The sequence below is a fragment of the Wyeomyia smithii genome, chromosome 1 (genome assembly GCF_029784165.1).
Source record: "Wyeomyia smithii strain HCP4-BCI-WySm-NY-G18 chromosome 1, ASM2978416v1, whole genome shotgun sequence".
Lineage (NCBI taxonomy): Eukaryota > Metazoa > Arthropoda > Insecta > Diptera > Culicidae > Wyeomyia > Wyeomyia smithii.
The window spans coordinates 177,291,094-177,313,358 of record NC_073694.1 but is presented as its reverse complement, the minus strand read 5'-3'; the positions used below and the strand labels follow the sequence as shown (position 1 = coordinate 177,313,358).

Genomic DNA, 22,265 nt, shown 5'->3' with positions numbered 1-22,265 from the left:
ATTCTGTGCCGAACACGCATCAGTACTGGACGTGTTTGGTGATCGGTCCGATAGAGTATAAAACAAAAGACGTGTGAACAAGTGTTGGCATTGTTTGCCTGGTCGAGTGAAATAAATCCGGGTTCAAGGTCGTTCCTTTGTGCAACTGTTTCGCATCGTGACTGCCAGCTGGTGCGTAAGCCGATTTGGCTGCTGGCTGGATTGTGCTACAGCAGTGGACGAGACACAAACGAGGAAAAAGAAGAAGCCATCAGTGTCAGCGAGTCGTATCGCTGTGTGGAGTGATCTCACACCTGGCTCGCTGCTGGTGGCTGTTTGGTGCTGCTGTATTGGTGCTGCTGGCTGTAACGGCTGCTACTTCGAACGATCGGACAACCAACCTTACTGGAAGGGAGAAATAAAAAGGTACGTGTTCTTGTCAGCGCTAGTGCGCTAAACATAGCGCGATGGATGTAGATCCCTCGCCTCCCGCGCCACCATCCCCGAACCCCTCTGACCCTGACCCTTCTGTTACCCCCTCCCCTGTTCATTCTTCAGTCCCCCCTCGCCCCAGGCTTTACCCAGACGGAGCCCAGGGCAGCTATACTGTTTATTTTCGGCCAAAGGCAGGACCGAAATCGAAAAAGTTGAACCTCTTGCAGATTTCTAAAGACCTGACGAAGGAGTACAAGGGCGTGACCGAAATTTCCAAGGTCCGGCCTAACAAGCTCCGTGTCGTGGTCGGTAACCTGAAAGAGGCCAACGATATAGCTTGCTCTGAGCTCTTCACACGCGAGTATCGCGTTTACATACCCGCACGAGACGTGGAGATCGACGGTGTCATAACCGATTCGAGTCTGTCCGTCGAGTGTATACTGCAAAGTGCCAAAGGGTGCTTTAAGAACAAAACGTGTCCCGAAGTAAAGGTGCTCGACTGCAAGCAATTGCGGTCAGCATCGATCATCGGTGGCAAAACAGTATACACTCCGTCAGACTCGTTTCGAGTTACGTTCGCCGGGTCTGCACTACCAAGCCACGTCTCGATCCACCGGGTTCGTCTCCCTGTGAGGCTCTACGTGCCCCGCGTCATGAACTGCCTGAATTGCAAGCAGTTAGGCCATACAGCCGCCTACTGCTGCAATAAGGCACGTTGTGGCAAGTGTGGGGAGTCTCATGCGGAAGATTCTTGCAGTGTTAACGCTGAAAAGTGTATTCACTGCGGAGAAAATCTGCATGAGCTCTCGACATGTGCGGTGTACATGCAGCGCAGGGATAAAATTAAACGGTCTCTCAAAGAGCGTTCAAAGCGTTCCTACGCTGACATGCTGAAGAAGACCGTTACCACTTCTCCCGTTACTTCGAACCCCTTCGATCTGTTGCCCTCTGAGGAAACCGATTCTGACGATTCACCAGCGGGAGCATCTTACGCCAATCCTGGGGAGTCTAGAAAGAGGAAAAGTGTTTCCTCTCCTAAACTTCCCAGAAAAGGTCCTAAGATTTCTCAAAGTGAAATGAAGGTTACAAACAAACCAAACAGTGCTGCGGAAAAACCGAAGCAAACTCCTCCTGGGCTGGCAAATTTAAAGTCCCAGAAGGAGTTCCCAGCACTGCCAGGAACATCTAAAACCCCAGTTGCTCCTTTTACACTCCCAGTTGATGAAACAAACTCTGGATTAGTGAAATTTTCTGACATTGTGGACTGGATTTTTGAAACTTTCAATGTACCCGATCCAATTAAAATTTTTCTTACAGCATTCCTCCCAACAGTTAGATCATTTTTGAAGCAGTTGACTGCCCAATGGCCTCTCCTTGCAGCGATTGTATCCTTCGATGCCTAATTCAACTGCGTATATGAAGGATTCTATCTCTGTCTTACAGTGGAATTGTAGAAGTATTTTACCAAAAATTGATTCGTTTAAAGTTTTGATAAATAAAAACAAATGCGATGCATTTTCCCTTTGTGAAACTTGGCTTACTTCAAATATTGATCTCAACTTCCATGATTTTAATATTATTCGCCTTGATCGAGACACCCCATATGGAGGAGTACTTTTAGGGATTAAAAAGTGCTATTCTTTCTATCGTATTAACCTCCCCTCGATTCCAGGCATCGAAGTTGTCGCATGTCAAATGACAATACAAGGTAAAGAGCTTTGTATTGCCTCAATATATATTCCCCCCAGAGCACAGGTTGGGCAACGGCTGCTCTTTGATTTAATAGAACTTCTTCCCTCGCCACGTTTGATTTTGGGAGACTTCAACTCTCATGGCGTGGCTTGGGGTTCCCCATACAATGATAACCGCTCCTCTTTAATCTATAACCTTTGCGATGACTTCGACATGACTATTTTAAACAACGGTGAAATGACACGTATCCCGAAACCTCCAGCGCGCCCAAGCGCTTTGGATCTATCCTTATGTTCGACGTCGCTACGGTTGGATTGCACATGGAAGGTAATCCTCGATCCTCACGGTAGCGACCATCTGCCTATTCTTATTTCAATTACTAACGGGTCAACTCGCATGCGACCAATTGACATTCCGTATGACCTCACACGAAATGTCGATTGGAAGTTATACGAGGAAATGATTTCAAAAGCGGTCGAGTCGATTCAACATCATTCACCACTTGAAGAATACAACCTCCTCGCGGGCTTGATTCTCGACGCCGCGTTGCAAGCCCAAACGAAGAAATATCCCGGCGTAACGATCAAAGAACGGCCTCCCACTCCGTGGTGGGACCAAGAGTGCTCCGATGTCTACACGCAAAGATCCGACGCGTTTAAGGCCTACCAGACGGGAGGTATACCTGGCGACTATTTACGGTATTCGGAGCTTGATACCAAGCTTAAAAGCTTGGCTAAAGCAAAGAAACGTGGATATTGGCGTCGGTTCGTGAACGAGACGTCGAGGGAGACATCGATGAGCACTCTTTGGAACACAGCCCGAAGAATGCGGAATCGCGTAACGGTCAACGAAAGCGAGGAGTCTTCAAGTAGGTGGATATTTGATTTTGCCAGGAAAATATGTCCGGACTCTGTTCCTGAGCAAAATATTGTTCGCGATGCGTCTCCGGGCCACGACGCGATAGAATCACCTTTTACGATGGCAGAACTTTCAGTTGCCCTCCTGTCCTGTAACAATAACGCGCCTGGATTAGATAGAATCAAATTCAACTTGTTGAAGAATCTACCCGGCAATGCCAAGAGGCGCTTGTTGAACTTGTTCAATAAGTTCCTGGAGCAAAACATTGTACCGCAGGATTGGAGGCAAGTGAAGGTGATCGCCATCCAAAAACCAGGGAAACCAGCTTCTAATCACAACTCTTATAGGCCGATTGCAATGCTATCCTGTATCCGGAAATTGATGGAAAAAATGATACTCCGTCGTTTAGACCACTGGGTCGAATCAAATGGTCTACTATCAGAAACTCAATTTGGCTTCCGCCGTGCCAAAGGGACGAATGATTGTCTTGCGTTGCTTTCAACGGATATTCAGCTGGCGTATGCTCGTAAAGAACAAATGGCGTCTGCGTTCTTGGACATTAAGGGGGCTTTTGATTCCGTTTCTATTGACATTCTTTCGGGTAAACTTCACCGACAAGGATTTTCTCCAATTTTGAACAATTTTTTGCACAATTTGTTGTCCGAAAAGCACATGCATTTTACGCATGGCGATTTGGCAACTTTTCGCATTAGCTACATGGGTCTTCCCCAGGGCTCATGTTTAAGCCCCCTTCTTTACAACTTTTATGTAAATGACATCGACGAATGTCTGGCAAATTCATGCACGATAAGACAACTTGCAGACGACAGTGTAATCTCTGTTACAGGAGCCAAAGCTGCCGATTTGCAAGGACCATTGCAAGATACCTTGGACAATTTGTCTGCTTGGGCTTTACAGCTAGGTATCGAAATCTCTCCGGAGAAGACTGAGATAGTAGTTTTTTCTAGGAAGCATGAACCTGCTCAGCTTCAAACACAATTAATGGGTAAAACGATTTCTCAGGTTTTGGTACACAAATATCTTGGTGTCTGGTTCGACTCTAAAGGCACCTGGGGTTGTCACGTGAGGTATCTGATGAAAAGATGTCAACAAAGAGTGAATTTTCTTCGTACAATAACCGGACAATGGTGGGGAGCCCATCCAGGAGACCTTATAAGGCTTTACCAAACAACGATATTGTCTGTTATTGAATACGGGTGTTTCTGCTTCCGCTCCGCAGCAAACACACATTTGATCAAACTGGAGCGAATACAATATCGTTGTTTGCGTATCGCCTTAGGTTGCATGCAGTCGACCCATACGATGAGTTTGGAGGTTTTAGCTGGAGTACTACCATTGAAAAACCGCTTCTGGAGCCTGTCTTCTCGTATTCTAATCAAATGTGAGGTCTTGAACCGTCCCGTGATTGAAAATTTTGAAAGGTTAATCGAACTTAATTCTCAAACCCGTTTTATGACATTGTATTTCAATCACATGTCCCAAAATATTAACCCTTCTTCAAATATTCCAAATCGTGTCGACTTATCAAATACTTCTGATTCTACTGTGTTTTTCGATACATCCATGATAGAAGAAACTCGTGGAATCCCGGATCATTTACGCGTGCAGCAGATCCCTAAAATTTTTTCCAATAAATATCGAAACATCAACTGCGACAATATGTACTACACTGACGGATCACTTCTTGATGGGTCCACTGGCTTCGGTATCTTCAATAACAATTTAACCGTCTCCCATAAGCTCGATAATCCTGCTTCTGTTTACGTCGCAGAATTAGCTGCAATTCAGTACACCCTAGGGATTATCGAAAAAATGCCCACGGACCATTATTTCATCTTTACGGACAGTCTCAGTTCCATTGAGGCTCTCCGATCGATGAAAAATGTTAAGCACTCTCCGTATTTCCTGGGGAAAATACGGGAACATCTGAGTGCTTTATCCGAAAAATCTACTCAGATTACCTTAGCGTGGGTCCCTTCTCACTGCTCGATACCGGGTAATGAGAAAGCGGACTCTTTGGCTAAGGTGGGCGCAACAAACGGTGATATTTATGAAAGACCAATTGCCTTTAATGAATTTTTCGCACTTGTACGTCAGAATACGATCATCAGTTGGCAAAATGCTTGGACCAGAGGGGAATTGGGAAGGTGGTTACATTCCATAATCCCCAAAGTATCGACGAACCCGTGGTTCAAGGGGTTGGATGTAGGTCGGGATTTCATTTGCGTGATGTCCCGGCTTATGTCCAATCACTATAGATTTGACGCGCTCCTCCGTCGTGTTGGGCTCGGGGAAAGTGGTATCTGTGCCTGTGGTGAAGGTTATCACGACATAGAGCATGTGGTTTGGTCATACCCTGTACACCGTGACGCCAGGTCTAAATTAATAGCTTCCCTGCAGGCCGAGGGTAGACAGCCGGCTGTTCCTGTTCGTGATGTCTTGGCGAGCCGTGACCTATCCTACATGTCCCTTATATACGTTTTCCTGAAATCCATCCACGCCCCAGTCTAGTCCCGTTCCCCTCCGTCTACACCCAACAAAACGACAAGAACACGTTTGAACCTTAAGCACAAAACCAGCAACCAGACCCCGCACAACAGAACCAGGACCCAAGGACTACGAGCCTCTGTCCCAACTCACGACATCGTGGCTCAGCAGAACGAATCCATACATGCCATTCGACGATTATCAGACGACCATTGAACAACAAAACACTGATTGGAAATCCCATGCTAGTTTTAAGTTAGACTTAATTTCAGCTCGTAGTCGGCAGCGAGGATAAAAAATTTGCTTTAGTTTTTAAGTCATCAGATATAATTGGCGCCGTTAAACATTAAATTGTATTTGTGCCGTGTCAAATAAATGTTATGTGAAGAAAAAAAAAAAAAAATCATCACAAAAGGATAGTGGTGTTGATCGATTTTCAGCAATGGAAGTGCTGGCTCCAACAGTTCCACGCAACTGTTATCACTAACAAAAGCTAAGTCGAGAAGCCTACCGTTAAAATTTGTTATACAGGTCGGACTCGACTATCCGGAACATCAAAAAAATTTTCATTCCGGTTAATCGAGTTTTCCGGATAATCAAATCACACAAAAAATACTGAAATTTTGCGATTAACGAACATAAAATAAATATTTCTTTTCTTTACTTTACTTGTATGATGCAATGGCGTAACCAAAAGTTATTTCTGAGGCAGGAGGGGGAAGCAAAAAAAATAAATTGGACATTGATTATTTTTACTTAATTCGAACATGTCCCAAACATGCCGGAAGTGACTTAAATGGTAACAAATATGCCAGAAGGGATGGTAAAGGCTTGAATAAAAATTTAAAACGGACACCAAAAAAATTAAATTCCGGATAATCGAGTCTAAAATTCCGGATAATCGAGTTTTCGGATAATCGAGTCCGACCTGTATTATTTACTTGATATAATCCATTGGAGAGAATGGATTCGACCAAGGCATTTTCCTGTTCAGTTGAAGCATTTACCGGCAGCATACATTTTAGGGTCTCATCGTATGTCCAACATAAATGTGGAAGATTATAGTCACCAACAACCAAAAGAACATTACGATCCCCAGCAAGATTCATTAATTTTTGCACACATTCTGCGTGTTGTACGTATAACGCAGGCTCGCTGTTCGGCGGAAGATATATGCAACAAACAATCAATTCAAAATTCGGTAGCGAGGCACGAACTATAGTTTGCTCCAATTGATCACAATCTCCAACGCAAACTGCAGCACTTCGATGTTCGTTTTTTACAGCTTATTATTGAACACCACTAGCTGTTCTTATTGAACACTCGCACTCTTGATTTAGTTTTTTGTACGCCCAATTGTGAAGCCGTTGTTCATAACTGCTCCGTTCCGCTTCTACCCGTTGACTCACATCATCCCCCGCTCGAGATAATTCTTCCAATACCAGCAGTATGTGAAGAATCAGTTGAAAGTCGAAATGAGCGGCCTTTGAACTTCCGTAAAATAGATTTTGCGGCTCTTTCACAATATTTGACCACCATTGACTGGAATGCGATTTTACCGAATGATGTTGATGAAATGGCAGAATCGTTCTGCTCTATATTGAACAATTGGCTGACTGCGAATGTTCCGCGAATCCGTCCCCCGAGGTCACCCGCCTGGGGCACTCACCGTTCAAGTGAATTAAAACGTGCGCGCAATACTTGTCAACGGAATTTACGGCGTTTCAGAAATCCTGGCAATCATAAAAAGTTTCAATTGGCTAGTAAAGCATATCGACTTATGAATTCCTGTCTCTACAAATCATACGTACTAAGAGTACAGATAAGCTTAACGAGAAATCCACGTGATTTTTGGCGTTTTATTGATTCCAAGCGAAAATGTCCTGTGATACCAAAGAATGTCTATTTCAATGAGACCACATCAGCTGATGTTACGCATTCTTGCCAGTTGTTTGCTGAGCATTTTGCATCAGTCTTCTCAAAGAATCCTGCTTCAAGAACGGAGATAAGTGACGCCATCCGCGATGTTCCCGTTGACTTAATCGATCTCAACGCATTTGCTGTGGATGTAGAAACGGTTTTGACTGCAGCGAAAAAATTAAAACGATCGTTCGCTCCTGGTCCTGATGGTCTGCCAGCTGTTGTGATATGCCGGTGTATTGCCTCTTTAGCGCTACCATTGAGTATTATTTTCAACCGTTCGTTCCAGCAGATGAAATTCCCTCGCATCTGGAAGCAGTCTTTTATGACTCCTGTTTTTAAACGTGGTGATCGTTACAATGTGATTAATTATCGAGGGATCACGAGCCTATCCGCAGCCTCTAAACTTTTGGAAATTATAGTGCGTGAAACTATGCTCGATGTCACGAAAAGCTATATCTCAATTGACCAACACGGCTTTATGCCTGGTAGATCGGTTACAACGAATTTGATGAAATTTACGTCAGAATGTATAATTAATATGGAGAAAAAAACGCAAGTCGATGCTATATATACAGATTTAAAGGCAGCTTTTGACAAAATTGACCATCAAATACTGCCGAACAAGTTGTCTCGGCTTGGGTTTTCTACTCAATTGGTGTCCTGGCTAGAATCATACTTAACGAATCGTGAACTTCGGGTACGGATTAATGGTTGCGTATCGAGGGCATTTACAAACAATTCCGGTGTCCCACAAGGTAGTAATCTTGGTCCGCTACTATTCATTCTATTCTTCAATGATGCTGCTTTGATTTTGAATAGAGGTTGTTTTAAATTGGTGTATGCTGACGATTTGAAGTTATATGCTGTTATACAAACGCAGGAGGACTGTCGCCGTTTACAAACCTGTCTAAGTTTGTTTGTTGATTGGTGCCACAGAAACAAATTGATTGTTAGCGTGGAGAAATGTCAAGTCAACTCGTTCCATCGTAAATCACAACCAATTATCCATGATTATCATATTGACGGCATGACGCTCAACAGAGTAACCGAAGTGACTGATTTGGGTATCCTGTTGGACTCGAAAATGACATTTGATTTGCACCGCTCAGGGTTGATTTCTAAAGCAACAAGACAGTTGGGATTTGTATCCAAGGTGGCTAAGGACTTTTCTGAGCCGCATTGTTGGAAGGCATTGTACTGTGCAATTGTACGACCGATTTTAGAAAATGCTGGTATTGTATGGAACCCCTACCAGATCACGTGGAATCTTAGGATAGAACGGGTTCAAAAACGGTTTATTCGTTTGGCACTGCGGAACTTACCATGGAGAAACCCCGACAACTTGCCACCATACCCTGATAGATGCCGACTACTGGGCTTAGACACTCTGGAACGCCGAAGAAAAATACAACAATGTTTGTTCATCGCTAAGCTACTAAATGGAGAATTAGATGCCCCGGCACTGCTCCAAATGGTAAATTTTCGTGTCCCGAACAGAAATCTCCGAAACGCAACATTACTGCAACCTGTTTTTCACCGCACTTTGTTCGGAAAAAATGAACCATTCACAGCGTGTGTTCGTGGCTTCACCGCTGTTGAAGACCACTTCCAGTTTGACAAACCAACCCGATATTTTATAAGTAGACTCAAAACTGTGATTAGTTAGTAATTTATTCATTAAGACTATTTATTGTCAGATGGATTATTCAAATACAAATACAAACACAAATACAAACACCACCATCTCGCTTGTGTGGTCTGGTCCGGACGTTTCTGTCACAGCGATAAATCGTATAATTTTGTGCAAGTTCAGAGTTTTGAATATCGTTATTTAGCCAGGTTTCTGTGAGGGCGATGACGTCGTAGTCACATTGGGCCAGGGCCAATAGCAAATTATTAGTTTTTGTGCGGAGGCCGCGTAAATTTTGCTGGTAACAAGTGAATGAGCGAATAGTGTTAGCAGATATAGTCTGGTCGTGCTCGTTTGCGATCGAAGCGGGTGTGCGGCGGGGAGAAAGTAAAGTTGTACTGTCGTTGTTATCAGTAGAGTGATACGTGTGGCGATTAGTAGTTAATAACAATGTTGGCTCATTGCGATTGATTTCCCGCAGGTGTGGGGAGGAAACGAAAGGAAGTGCGAGTGGTAGTGTGCTGAAAATCAAACTGACGGAATATAATACCTTTCTGCCAGGATGATTTTGAGAGCGCTAAATCTTTCAACAATTTTAAAAGAAACAAATGTAAGCTCATCGAGAGTTTTCCCTCTGGGAACCAGCTTCACCACTTGCACAGTTTTGTCAGTTTTCAGATTGTTACGGACGAGTTTATCAACTTGTTGCACTGTCGCCAGAGGATCGAAGCCGGACAGATACAACCAAAACAGTTGTTCTTTTTGAGCAGCAGCTAACGGTACTGCATCATCTGGTTCCACATCTTTTGTCCCTTCGAAAACATTCTCGCGTTGCGGAGGTTCATCGGGAATCAACAGACGTGGTCTTTTCCTCAGATTAAGTGGTTGTTGTGATCTGGGAATTCGTGGTGTAGTTGGTAGAGGTGTTCGCTGGAGTATCGTGTTGATTTTGGTAGTGTTAAGTGCAAGTTCTTTTCTTATTTCATCAAGCACTTTGTTTTGCTCATCAACCATAAACTGCACAGCACTGTTTGTGGACGAAATTGCTTGACGAAAACAAGCGTTTGCCATCATTTTAGTACAAGCTCTGCACATCCAGAACAGCTGTGAACAGTTTTTTTTTTGTATGCCTGAAGGGCATTGGGTAGAAAGCGCCACTGCGACAGGAATGTTTGTCTTTTGTGGCTGGTCCCGATTGCTTCACACAGATTACAAGATGCTCGAACTCATTGATGGAGTTGAGCTAGTTGGTTGTAAGCCTGTGCCCCAATCCGCAACTACATGGTTGATGAAGCCTGTGACCGTTTTGGGATTGGTGCTCCATACCTGGTATGGAGTTGAGAGGTAACTTCCAAAGAAGTTAAACCTCGATGAAGCAAGAGCCCCGCAAAAGCAAAGCAAATGCGCTGAGCTCTCAGGTTCAGCGTTGCAAAAGCGACAATAGTCGGTTAGGACTTTGCCGATTTTCTTTAAATGATAAAGAGCAGGACAGTGTCCAGTGAGAAGTCCCGTGATGATGCGTAGTTCACTACGAGTTAAACTAAGTAGCCGTTTGGTAACCGTAGGGTTAGGGTAGATAAACTGTTTAGCTTGCCTGCAACCCTGCACATGTTGCCATTGAGATGCTATCTTTAGCTTTTCCCATGTACTTAGTTCGCCTGGCGGATGTGGAAGTACCCAAAAACGGTTCCGGTCCAATGAATTGCTGAGCAGATCCTTGTCTTGCGAGGCTGTCGGCATGTTCATTTCCCTCGATTCCGCAGTGACCGGGTACCCAAAGTAGCATAACTTTGTTGAGGCGGGAGGGTTCCCTGAGTGTTGCGATGCACTCCCAGACTAGTCTGGAGACACATGTAGCAGACTTTAATGCCTTTAGTGCCGCCTGACTGTCCGAAAAGATTCCGATTTTCGCATGTCTATATTTGCGATGTAGACATGTTATAGCACAGATATATATTGCGTATACCTCCGCCCGAAAGACGGTTGGCCACTTACCCATTGAGATAGTGGCCTTTATACCTGGTCCGTAGATCCCTGAACCAGTCTGGGGTCCGATCTTTGAGCCATCCGTGTAGAAGCGGATTGTGCCCGATGGAAGACTCGGCCCTCCATTGTTCCACATGGAGCGATCTGTGTCGATCACTATATATGGAACGTCCATGTTTGGCTTCGCTTCCATCCAGTCCGAGACTGTTGTTACTAAAGGTGTCAGCTTAAACTCCTTTAGGATGCTTAGGTGACCCGTTAGGTCACCTTCGAGCATCGTTGTATTTCTTTGCAGCCTTAGTGCGCCAAGCTCTGCTTCCTTCTTCACATGGAGATGTAGAGGAAGTAAGCAAAGCAAGGCCTCCAAGGCTGTTGTCGGTGTTGTGCGCAGGGCACTGGTAACTGAGAGACAGGCCAATCGATGGACTTTGGTAAGTTTCGCCTGAGCTGTCTTTTCATTTACTTTAGGCCACCATGCGAGGGCTGCGTAGGTTATACGTGGCCGAGCAATGGTGATGTAAGACCAGAGCGCTAATTGTGGTTTTAGCCCCCAGGTCTTGCCAAATAGTGTACTGCAAGCCCAGATAGCTGAAGTTGCCTTCTTGATAGCGTAGTCTAGGTGAGCAGTCCAGTTCAGCTTCTTATCCAGAATAATTCCAAGATATTTGGTCTCATTACTGAAACATAGTCTTACCCCATCCAGTAGCGGAGGAATGATTGTGTGCATTCTTCGCTTGGTAAATGGTATAATGACCGTTTTAGCGGGGTTAATGTTCAGCCCTTCTTCTGAGCACCACTGAGAGGTGGTGTTAAGTGCCGTTTGCATACGACTAGATAGTGTTGCATCACATTTTCCCCGAACAATAAGGACCATATCATCAGCATATCCAATGACTTCGAAGCCCAGCTGTGATAGCTTGGTTAGGAGAACGTCTACCACCAGTGACCATAGCAGTGGAGAGAGAACTCCTCCTTGAGGACACCCTTTCACTGCCCCTACTGTGACAGACGTATCCCCCAATGCAGCTGTGATCTTCCTGCTCGAAAGCATTGCTTGGATCCAGCTCATTGTAGTATCGTCGACTCTTTTATTTTGTAGAGCCGTGTAAATTGATGCAAAGGACGTGTTATCGAAAGATCCCTCAATATCAAGAAAAGCGCAGACCCCTGTCTCTTTATATTTCAAGGACTTCTCGATCTTCGTCACTAGGCAATGCAAAGCGGTTTCAGTAGATTTACCCTGTTGATAAGCATATTGATGCTTATGTAAGGGTAACTCCTTCAGAAACTCACTGCGGATGTAGTTGTTCGGTATTTTCTCCATCAACTTGAGAAGAGTTGACGTCAGACTTATAGGTCTGAAAGCTTTGGGCAATGTTTTGTCTTTTTTGCCCGGCTTTGGTATAAACACCACCTTAACGTTCCGCCAGTTGACCGGGATGTGTCCCATAGTAAAGCTGGCTCGAAAGAGGCTGATGAGTTCGGACATAACGACTCCGTCCGATTTTTGTAGAAAGATTGGTAGAATGCCATCCGGTCCTGGTGACTTCATAGGCTCAAATGAGCTTAGTGCCCAGTTGATAGAAGTCTCCGTGAAAATTCTACGAGCGAGCGCTGCGGAGTCACGTGACGTTATGCGTCTGGATTCGAGGCTCTGTAACTCTTCGACGTTCGAACCGGAGATTGCTGTCGATCCAGGAAAGTGAATGTTCATAAGAACATCCAGCGTTTCCTTGGTGGTGACAGTCAGACTACCATCTTCCTTTTTCGACTGCCCAAGACCATTCGTGTGATCTTTGGACATCGCCTTTTGCAGTCGCGTTGCCTCAGGTAGAGTCTGAATGTCTTCACAGAATCGAATTCTAGACCTCCTTTTGGCTTTGCGTAGCTCAGCGTTGTATTTTGTAAGGGATGCTCTATAGGCTTCCCAGTTGGACGTGATTTTAGCCCTGTTGAACAAGCGTCTAGCTTCCCGACGAAGGTTGCTGAGAGTTTCATTCCACCAGGGCACATCACGGCAGACTGTTCGATTTGTTAACGGACAGTTTGACATAAAAGCTTCCGTGATCCTGTGCTGTAGGTCACTTGCTGCGATGTCCAGTTCACCTGGAGTTCGAATATTTTGGTGGCAGGATGTTCTCGTATTGACCAAATGTTCCTTAAAAGAGTTCCAGTTGGTTTTCTTAGGATTCCTGAAATGTTCTCTTCTCAGAGGAGTAGCCTCGACGTCAAATCTGATGTGTCTATGGTCTGATAAACTGGGTTCATCAGAGACATGCCAGTTCTTGACTTTCTCCGTTATCGAGGCGCTACATAGAGTGAGATCTAGGACCTCTTGTCTAATAGCATTACTGAAAGTTGGCTCGTTTCCCACATTGCATACATTAACATTGTTAGAAGTAAGGTATTCAAGTAGGTACTCACCTCGAGTGTTGACATCCGAGCTGCCCCAGACTGTGTGATGCGCGTTGGCATCGCAGCCGACGATGAGTGGCTTGTTGATGTTTCGGCAGTATCGCACAAGTGCTGCGACTTCGGATGGCGGTATATCGTCCTCGTCCCCCGGGAAGTAAGCGGAGGCAACAACCACTTCTTGAGTGCCGTTGGTTGTCGGGACTTCCACCGCAATGGCAACCAAATCCCGTTCGATGAACTCTGTAATGGGAACAAATTTAATGTTTCTGTTCAGCAGAATTGCAGTCCTGGGATTTGACTGTTGATAACAATAGACCAACTTACTGTTTGTGTTGGCTAAGCCAAGGATCCTGGTGTCGTGAACCCATGATTCCTGGATCAGCGCCACGGATAGCTGATCCTTGGTGAACCTCCGGCAAAGAACACCAGAGGCGCCCTTTGCGTGATGGAGGTTCACCTGAACGCAGCGTATGCTGCTCATTTTCTTGGCAGCGCGTCCTTCGTCGGATCTAGTTGAGATCCGATTGGCGGACGGTTGCCATCAGCGGTGACGCTGGGATGGGTAGTCTGCATACCCTCAGCAACAGGCTCCCGTTGCAGCAGACAGTAGGCGACAGAAGTGCTGCTCTCACGTTTAGGCGGCGGAATTTGGCTCTGAGGGTCGCGACTGTTCAGATGCTCACGCTTACTCCTCTTTCGATTTTTCGGCGGAACCTTCTTCGCTATCGCGGGAGTGCGTCGAGCAGGTGGTAGCGGTACACTCCCTAAGGGAGTCTCCGAACGTACCGTTCCTGCCTTCGCACCAGAACCTTTCGCGCCTGTGTTTGAGGTCTTTCTGCCAACCTGCCGCATGCGTGCTTTGCCGTACTTATAGTTCAGCAGGAAGCTCTGTGCCGCTATGAGGTTAGCAGACTGTTGGTCCAGCTCCACCATCAATTCGACAGTCTTTCCAGTAACGTTGCGATGACATACTCGCCATGCACGTGTGGAGAAACCGTCGTTCTGATTTTGGAGAAGACGGAGAATTCTCTCATTTGTGGTGTCCACACTGTCCTGGAAGTCCCCTTCAAATTTTAGGGCCTTCGGCAGGTCCTTCGTGCGAAAGACGCTAAGGTGTGCTCTCTCCCACGGTATGAGAGAAGACGCCGTGGTCTCCAGCCATCTAACTGTGTCGTTGTCGGCACAGTCAAGTTGTAGGGTACCGTTTTTTAGGCGGCAGCTCCTAAACTTGGGCCTGATGGCCGGTGACTCCTGGTCCGCAATGCAGTCCAGAATGGCATCTCGAACAGTTTTTAACTGTTCAGGGGTAAGTAGGGAGGCTGGATAGTCTATCGTTGTGATAGACAGGCTCGTGGCCTCCAGCATCTCCCTATATGTTACCCCTGACGATTGTCGCGGTGCAGGGGGCTCCGCGCAAGCCAAGTCCCGGGGCTTTTTGCTGCTCGGGCCCATAGCGCTTGTGTTTGGCGACGCTGTCTCAGTCGACCGCTGTCGCTTGGTTGCGACCTGACCTGAGCGGTCAGCTTGGTCGACTGGTTGACGAACTATGCCTTTGGCCTCCTCGCGTGAGTGACCCAGGCTTATCAGTCTTTTAAGACGCCGCCGTTGCGATTGGGAGAGCCGTTTGACATCAGCACGAGGTGACTTAGGTTTCCCCTTGTCAATCGGCTGTGTCTCCGGATCGGGAAGACTGTCCGTCGGGCTCTCTTCTTTCCCGCTTGGCGAACCGAGGATTAGTGATGAAACTGAAGATCCTCCGTCCAGCGATTCGCTGTCAAGGTTGAAATCCATCTCCAGTTCCATCATCTCGGTTCTGCCTGTAGCGTGCAGCCTTGTGGGGCTGCACGCCATGGAGTGTGTTGGCTCCATTTGTTCCGACAGGTTGAGGTTGCCGGGGCCCTTTTTTGAAAATTTGTTAAACTCCAGTTTTTAGTCCCACGAGTTTGCCACGAAAGAAGGGGTCATCTGCGTGTCACGATAGCCTAACGCAGAAGGCTAGGTTACTGTGGAAGGGCGCCAGGTATTCCACAGGCTCCGTTAGCGGCTGGGAATTTATTAAACCCCCCCCCCCCACCATTCATCTCTCGGCACGGGTCGCGTCACACCTTAGCTTAGGGGTTTAACCATTATTTTACGTAACAGCCATGGTTAAGAGCTGTTACAACCATCCTCCTTTCCAGGGGCTTTGGACCCTCTGCGCCAGTTCTCAGTAATTTAAGTCTATTCGTACAGGCTACACTAAACTAAAGAGAACCGTCACAGGCGGAGTTCAGTGAACAGCTAGCAACAGCATCCCTGGTTTCTGCCGTCAAATGAGCACACTTCAAGTGAAACGAAGATTTGCAAAAGCCGCTACAAATAACTCCATTTCCTTTTCTAAACCACGGGCGCAAGCACAACAAACCGACTCCATTGTTATTTTACACGTTCGCTGGGCAACAGGAAAGCAATGCTTTTTTTGATAATTTATCACTTAAAATCGCTGGAAGACGTTGTACTCCACAAAACACGGATGTAACGATGGATTATACGTCAGAAGAATATTAATCAGTGATGAAAAAATCCGGCAAAAACGCAAAAAAAAAGCAAATTAGCACTGAGTGAAAACAATAGCAAATCAATATGTTTACCTTCACACACAATCATGTGAAAATAATCAGTGTCTAATCTATTTTTTTTTAACTTCTCAAGATTTTCACCCTTATCGCTTCAGAAATAATTTCTGGTTACACCTATGCATCATACAAGTAACATAACAAAAGGAAACATTTATTTTATGGTCGTTAATCGCAAATTTGAATAATTTTTCTGTGATTCGATCAGCATAGCATAGCATATTTGATCGCCCGTGTGTTGCCCGCGATTGACCAGAATCAGCTGAAATTGCACAAAGAACCGTCGAAATGGTGCCTAGGAGTAGCAAGCCATTTTCAGTGTACAATTGCTGGTGATCTTTCTTCTCACTGGGCAATAACGTAGCTGGCCACGCCCAATGCAGATCAATAGAGGAAGGGATATCGGAAGTGTTAGTCTAATACTTGTTGCTACTAGAGACCGAGGAATCCTCTGCATCATCCACAAGTATCAAAGGAAGGAATTAGTGGAAAGGAATTGATCTGGATCCATCGAAGTTGATGGTGCGATCTTATCTACACAAATTCGCGCACGATATGGTTACTTCTCGGTCTCTGGGCACCCGGCCACCAGGAGACGATATAAAAAGAACCATGCCACGATAGCCTTATCGGCATACCGGATAATCGAAGTTACTAGTTATCAACGGCAACATTCCAATCGTCAACCGTCTGTATCACACCAAAATTTGCGTTTCATCCCGTGAACTTTTTAAATTTACTTAGAAACGAATGAATTTCGTAAAACGCAACAACCGCACGTCGAACGCAAACTACCATTCAAAACCCGAATACAAGGGACATGAACTCAATAGGTCAATTAAAAAAAATGCGAACATTTAGAAAACATTTGTCCAAAAGCTAGAGAAATCGTAAATTAGCAAAATGAAGGAGACGAATCTATATTTCTCAATTCCCCTCGCGACAAATTCAACTACACAATTAAACTTAGTACATATAAGCGAAGCGGATTAACAAACTAACAGATTTACAGATTTGGTTTATTCCCCATCTATTTCATGGGCAGCTTTATTGGCTAGTTCGTCTTCCCGCCAGCGAACGGCCGCGGCGCTGCAAGCGTGCCTAATTTTACTTCTCGTTAGGTGGTTTTTTGTGGCTGGTCTAACTGATCACAAAACAAACAAAAGACTTGCGAAATATAACGATACTTATCCTGCTCAGAGCGGTCCTGTGATTCACTCCTTCACTATTCTAGATAACAGGGCAACCGGAACTTCCCGATTTCACTTATTACAGTATTTTATTTCGCGGGAAACAGGCTTTATGACAAGAATTTCTCATAGAGGCAGTTCGCGCACAGCACTTAGTTGGACTTGTTGCCAGCTCCCCCAATAATTTTTCTGTGATTCGATTATCCGAAAAACTCGATCATCCGGAACCAATTTTTTTTTTTTTTTTTTTTTGATACTCCGGATAATCGAATCCGACCTGTATTTCTAAAATAATTTTCTATGATTCTAGGGACAATTCAGGGACAAGTATCTCTGTTTCAGGTTGAAAATGGTTCATGGACCTAAAGCGCTTTGTCAGATTTTTTTTGCCTTAAAATTTTCATACTTTGTCTATCAAAAGAAATGTGAGATTGAAGAAATCCGTAAAAAAAAATTATTCTAGACGAGTTACATTTGTTTTCAGAGCAGGGTCTCAAACTCAATCGTTTTAATTATTTTAAATAAAAATTTAAGCTATTTTCACAAAGCCATCCCTTGCCAACTTTTCTCCAACTCTTGTCTTCACTCAAATGGATCGATTTATAAAACCTATTTTCTGTCTGGCTGAATTTCCAAGAAAAAGTACGTAAAGTTGGTTCATTTAGTAAGTTTTACACACACCGCAATGTTTCATTTAATTTTGAGAGGAGGGGTCATTCAAATTTACCAAAAATGTAAAATTGTGATCTACCACGCTCAACGTTACGTTGCTCGTTTTAGTTTTCACAGGATGAACTCCCGCATAATGAAGAAAGACACAGTCCTACATAACAATTCAAAGTTTAAATTAAAACCCAAAATTATTAATGAAATTCCACCCGGCTACAGCTAAACATTCTTCTCAAAGGAAACAATTTGTTTGAGTTTTAGTCAGTCTGCATCCCAGCATCGAATCCCTTTTCCCATCTAATATATCACATACTAAGCACACTTATTTAAAACCATGTTACAAGTTGAATATCATGCATACGGAAACACAAACAACGAATCGGTCTTAACCAAAAGGGTAGGTTATATTTTGTTCAAAATGTGCGCGGTGGTTATTATTATCACCGTCATCCCATTTCTAAGAGTAAAACAAATTCCTTTCTTTTTTCGTTTGTTCGTTTGTTTGCGTGCGGTTATCGTTCGACACTGGTTGTGACTGTTAGCCGAGGACCGCAGTTCGACTGCACGATCAACACGGGGACGATGTTATCGACTGAGATATATATTTAACGGTTGAGTAATCGATGTTCATTGTTTTGCCAGGTCATGCGTCATTTTCGACGGTCGACGGTCAAATGTTTTTTCATCTTTAGAATGACTTGTTAAGGTAAACTGAGAAATTCCTTTCTTTGTTTGGTAGTCCGATTACGACATGCGTATTTTAAAAGATGACGCCAAATCACAGAGAAAGAAAAAAAAAAGGTTTACCGACCTTCCTGGTTGACAGAGCAAGCGGATCAAAACGCCAAGTTACGTTAAAATTAGAACGTCAAATTGCTTTATTCACTCCGAGACAGAGTCGTCATCGCTGCTGGCACTCTTCAGATCAAGCCGGCTGATATCATTAATTTGTGCCATCGAATCTCGAAGCAGGGAAGACAAACTCAGCTAAGTTGACTCCCAGTGTATACATACTACAAACTTGACGAAAAGTTTGCTCCATTTTAATTAGCCCCATTGTCGTCGTTGTGGTCCCCGTGGCTCTGTGGTTAGCGATGTCGGTCGGCTAGCTCTCCCACACGGTTGTGATATCGGGTTCGATTCCCAATCGAGTCGAGGATCTTTTCGAGCTGGAAATTTTCTCGACTCAGCACTGGGGCACGGTGTATCGTTGTATCGTTGTACTTATCCTACACATACAAAATGTGCCAAAAACAATATCGATAACGAATTCTCTCAACTAATCTAGTTGATCGAGACCGCTATTAGCCCCAAGGCTAAGCGTGCGATATTGTTTATTGTCGTCGTTCGCCAAGTTTCCCTCGTTGACCGAAAGCATCATGAATCGCGCTGATAAGAAACTGTTGGGGATTTTCCGAAATTGAGTGTGTTATTATTAGCCACTCTGGAAGCCTGAATCCCCCACCGCTTTACTTAATTAAATTATCTAATCTTTGTGAAAACTGCTGCCGGTGTTACTTGAACAAAAAGTAACAACGATAACTTCCTACCCACACCGCCCGTTGACCGAACAAACATTTATCATTCCACAAGTGGAAAAGTTGATCTGGTTTTACCTCCCCTCGTTTCAGGTTCACCCCACTGCTCCCGACTGGTATTCAACTCCAACCGGATGAAGAACGGTAGCGTTGCGCCCTCCCACTCGAAGTATTCCGGGCTGTTCCCATCGGCCATTTGCTATCAGTACGAATTCATCGGCCAGGGATTGGAGCGCATTCAGGTAAAAACCTCACCTTTTTGGGAGAGAAAGAGAAAGAAAAACCCTCTAGTAAAAGTACTTCCAATCTAACTACCGTCTCTTTATTTTTGTTTGAAATTCTTTCACCTTCACAGATTGTGTTCTCCGAATTCCGCTTGCCGACAAAGCTGGAGCCTAACGAGTGCGGCGAAACGGATATTCTGGTGGTAGGTAATTAGCTGATTGGAAGCCCTGGATCGGTTTCCAATCGAAACATTTTCGTAGTAAAATAGATTGGTTATGACGTGAGTGTTGAATTTTCATTCGAGGCACGCTACTTTTCGAAGAAAAACAACCGACGGAATCAATTTGCACTGCAAAAACCGACCGTGGCGCTGAACCAGATTAAATAGTCGCGATTGCAGATGAGGAATAAAATTTACCTTCTTATCCCTTGAGGGTTGAGATAGCTAATTCACCACTTTGTTAACGCTTGATATCTGGCTCATCGGTATGCTGGTGAAAATTTGTGTTAAAAGTACAAACCATCATCGTCTTGTGCTGCCTCGTCAATATGGGTACCTACTACAAATTCCTTTGTTAGAATAAATGCCACAGCGTCAAGTCAGGGCCGGCGCTACGGAAATCATTTCAATACATGCTGTTTTATTTTTCAGAAAGTATATTTTATTCAGCTTTCAACAAATATGAAAACCTCGGGTAAAAATCAACGAATTTCTCGTGATTTACGTAACAACACATCCATTTCGCTTTATGATTTTTCGCAACCGCATCACAAGGTCCTTTACCGTGTGAAGAAGCGAAAAGCACCATGCTTAAGCTTTTGATCAAAAATTTACCATTTACTTGAATTGGACCATCCATTAATTCACAATGTTTCGATCTTAGTATAGAATATTTGAAATCAGACTTTAAAAAAAATCAGAAACGCCTCTTTAAGTAAAATCATCAAAAGACGTTTCCGAACTCTTTCTTTTTATTCGTTCCTAAGCTCAAAATCAATTTCGTTCATCCCTGGTATACTAGTGTCTTGTCACAAATTAATTCTACAAATGAGTAACAACTTTCCTATCTGCTTCACTAATTGAGTTACAACTTTTGGCCTTTCTGGTGCAGATAATTCCCTGCTCATTAACTAATTGCTACATTTCCTCCAGCATATATTCTGGCACAACAAATCCACTAACCAAGGTTTTGATAACACTGATAAAATTTGATCATCTTTTGGCAGCAGATAAATTGAACTTTTCTCTCAACTGCTCCATCATTTCATTGAACTTATCTGCTCTGTTTGTCCACTGAAGGTCAGTGGTGTAACGTGACTGGGTGACATTACAAAAAGGCTACGAGGATTGTGTGAAAAGAATGAGTAAATGAGCAAATTTATGGAACTTTAAAGGAAAAATACAGAAAAAATATTCGTCTGATTTTGAATTTGAGGATGAATTCACACACTTTTCACACAATCTATGTAAAACTTTTTTACACAATCTATGAAAATCTGTTGCGTTTTTTATCGTTTTGTCACTCTTTTCAACTTGCTCTTGATTATCGCTCTATATTTTTCACTTGGACGAAAATCTGGGCAACTGATAGCTTTTTCGATCAATTTTATTTGCCTTGTACAAATCCATGACTTCTCGGCTGTAGTGGGAGCTGGTCAAGTCAGGCTAAAACTTCACCGGGCCGTCATGTTATAGGATGAATGGCGAAATCTGCTTCTGGAGGCACTGTACACCTGATCATTCATGGTTGATCCGATGATGCAAACCTTGTTTTTTTTTGCCACAGCTGCAGATCCCCTGCCACACCAACTTGTCACCAAACACAAATTGCAACCGCTTGGCGACATCACCCTTGCGCTTGGACAAATATAGTTTATGTCCTGCATGAAATCCGTTTATGTCTCATCGTCCATCAAAATGCAGCCGTCGAATTTGGTCAAGCCTGGCGTTTTGCAACGAGATTCTGCTTGAGGGTCCTGTTGGGGTGCTTGCTGGCGTGAAACGACCGCAGGCCTTTACTCCGACAGATTCATCGAACAGTGCTGTACAGTGCCAAGAACTTCTTAGCAGAATCGCTCAGGGTGATCCCAGGGTTCGTCTGAACTGCTATGCAGACTTTCAATGCTTGGCAATCGTTCCACTTCTGCGGTTGCTGTGATCAGCGCGATTCAGCGTTAGGGTTTCATTGAATCGTTTCAGCACGCTGTTTACGGTTGATTTGAGGAATATGAGGAACTTCGCAACTTTTAAATCTGACCACGTCGATTTTTCAACGTAAGTGTGCAAAAATTTTTCCCATCTTTTACGTTCCATCGCCGAAAACTTTTGATCTTACTTACTTACTTTACTTTTACGGCGACAGACCGATTATTATCGATCCAATGCCGAATCCAGAATACGTCGCCATGTCACTCGGTCTTGGGCTGCTATCCTCCAATCTCCCCTAACACCTATTTCGCGGGCATCCTCGTCGACAGCAAACATCCAACGAGTGCGAGGCCTACCTCGAAGTCGACGACCTCTATCGGGATTTCTGCTAAATATAGTCTTCGCTGGTCGTTCTTCCGGCATTCTAGCTACATGCCCAGCCCACTGCAACCT

General features: G+C 44.3%; 1 protein-coding gene across 12 annotated transcripts in view; it reads left to right on the top strand.

Moving 5' to 3' along the window:
• Positions 1 to 22,265, top strand: part of LOC129732556 (suppressor of lurcher protein 1) — a 172,231-nt gene that overhangs the window by 105,078 nt on the left and 44,888 nt on the right. For all 12 annotated transcript variants that reach the window (XM_055693616.1, XM_055693608.1, XM_055693585.1 and 9 more), the window contains exons 3-4: positions 19,532 to 19,680; positions 19,794 to 19,865. In XM_055693616.1, the coding sequence (XP_055549591.1) occupies positions 19,532 to 19,680; positions 19,794 to 19,865 (221 nt within the window). The remainder of the gene's footprint in view (positions 1 to 19,531; positions 19,681 to 19,793; positions 19,866 to 22,265) is intronic.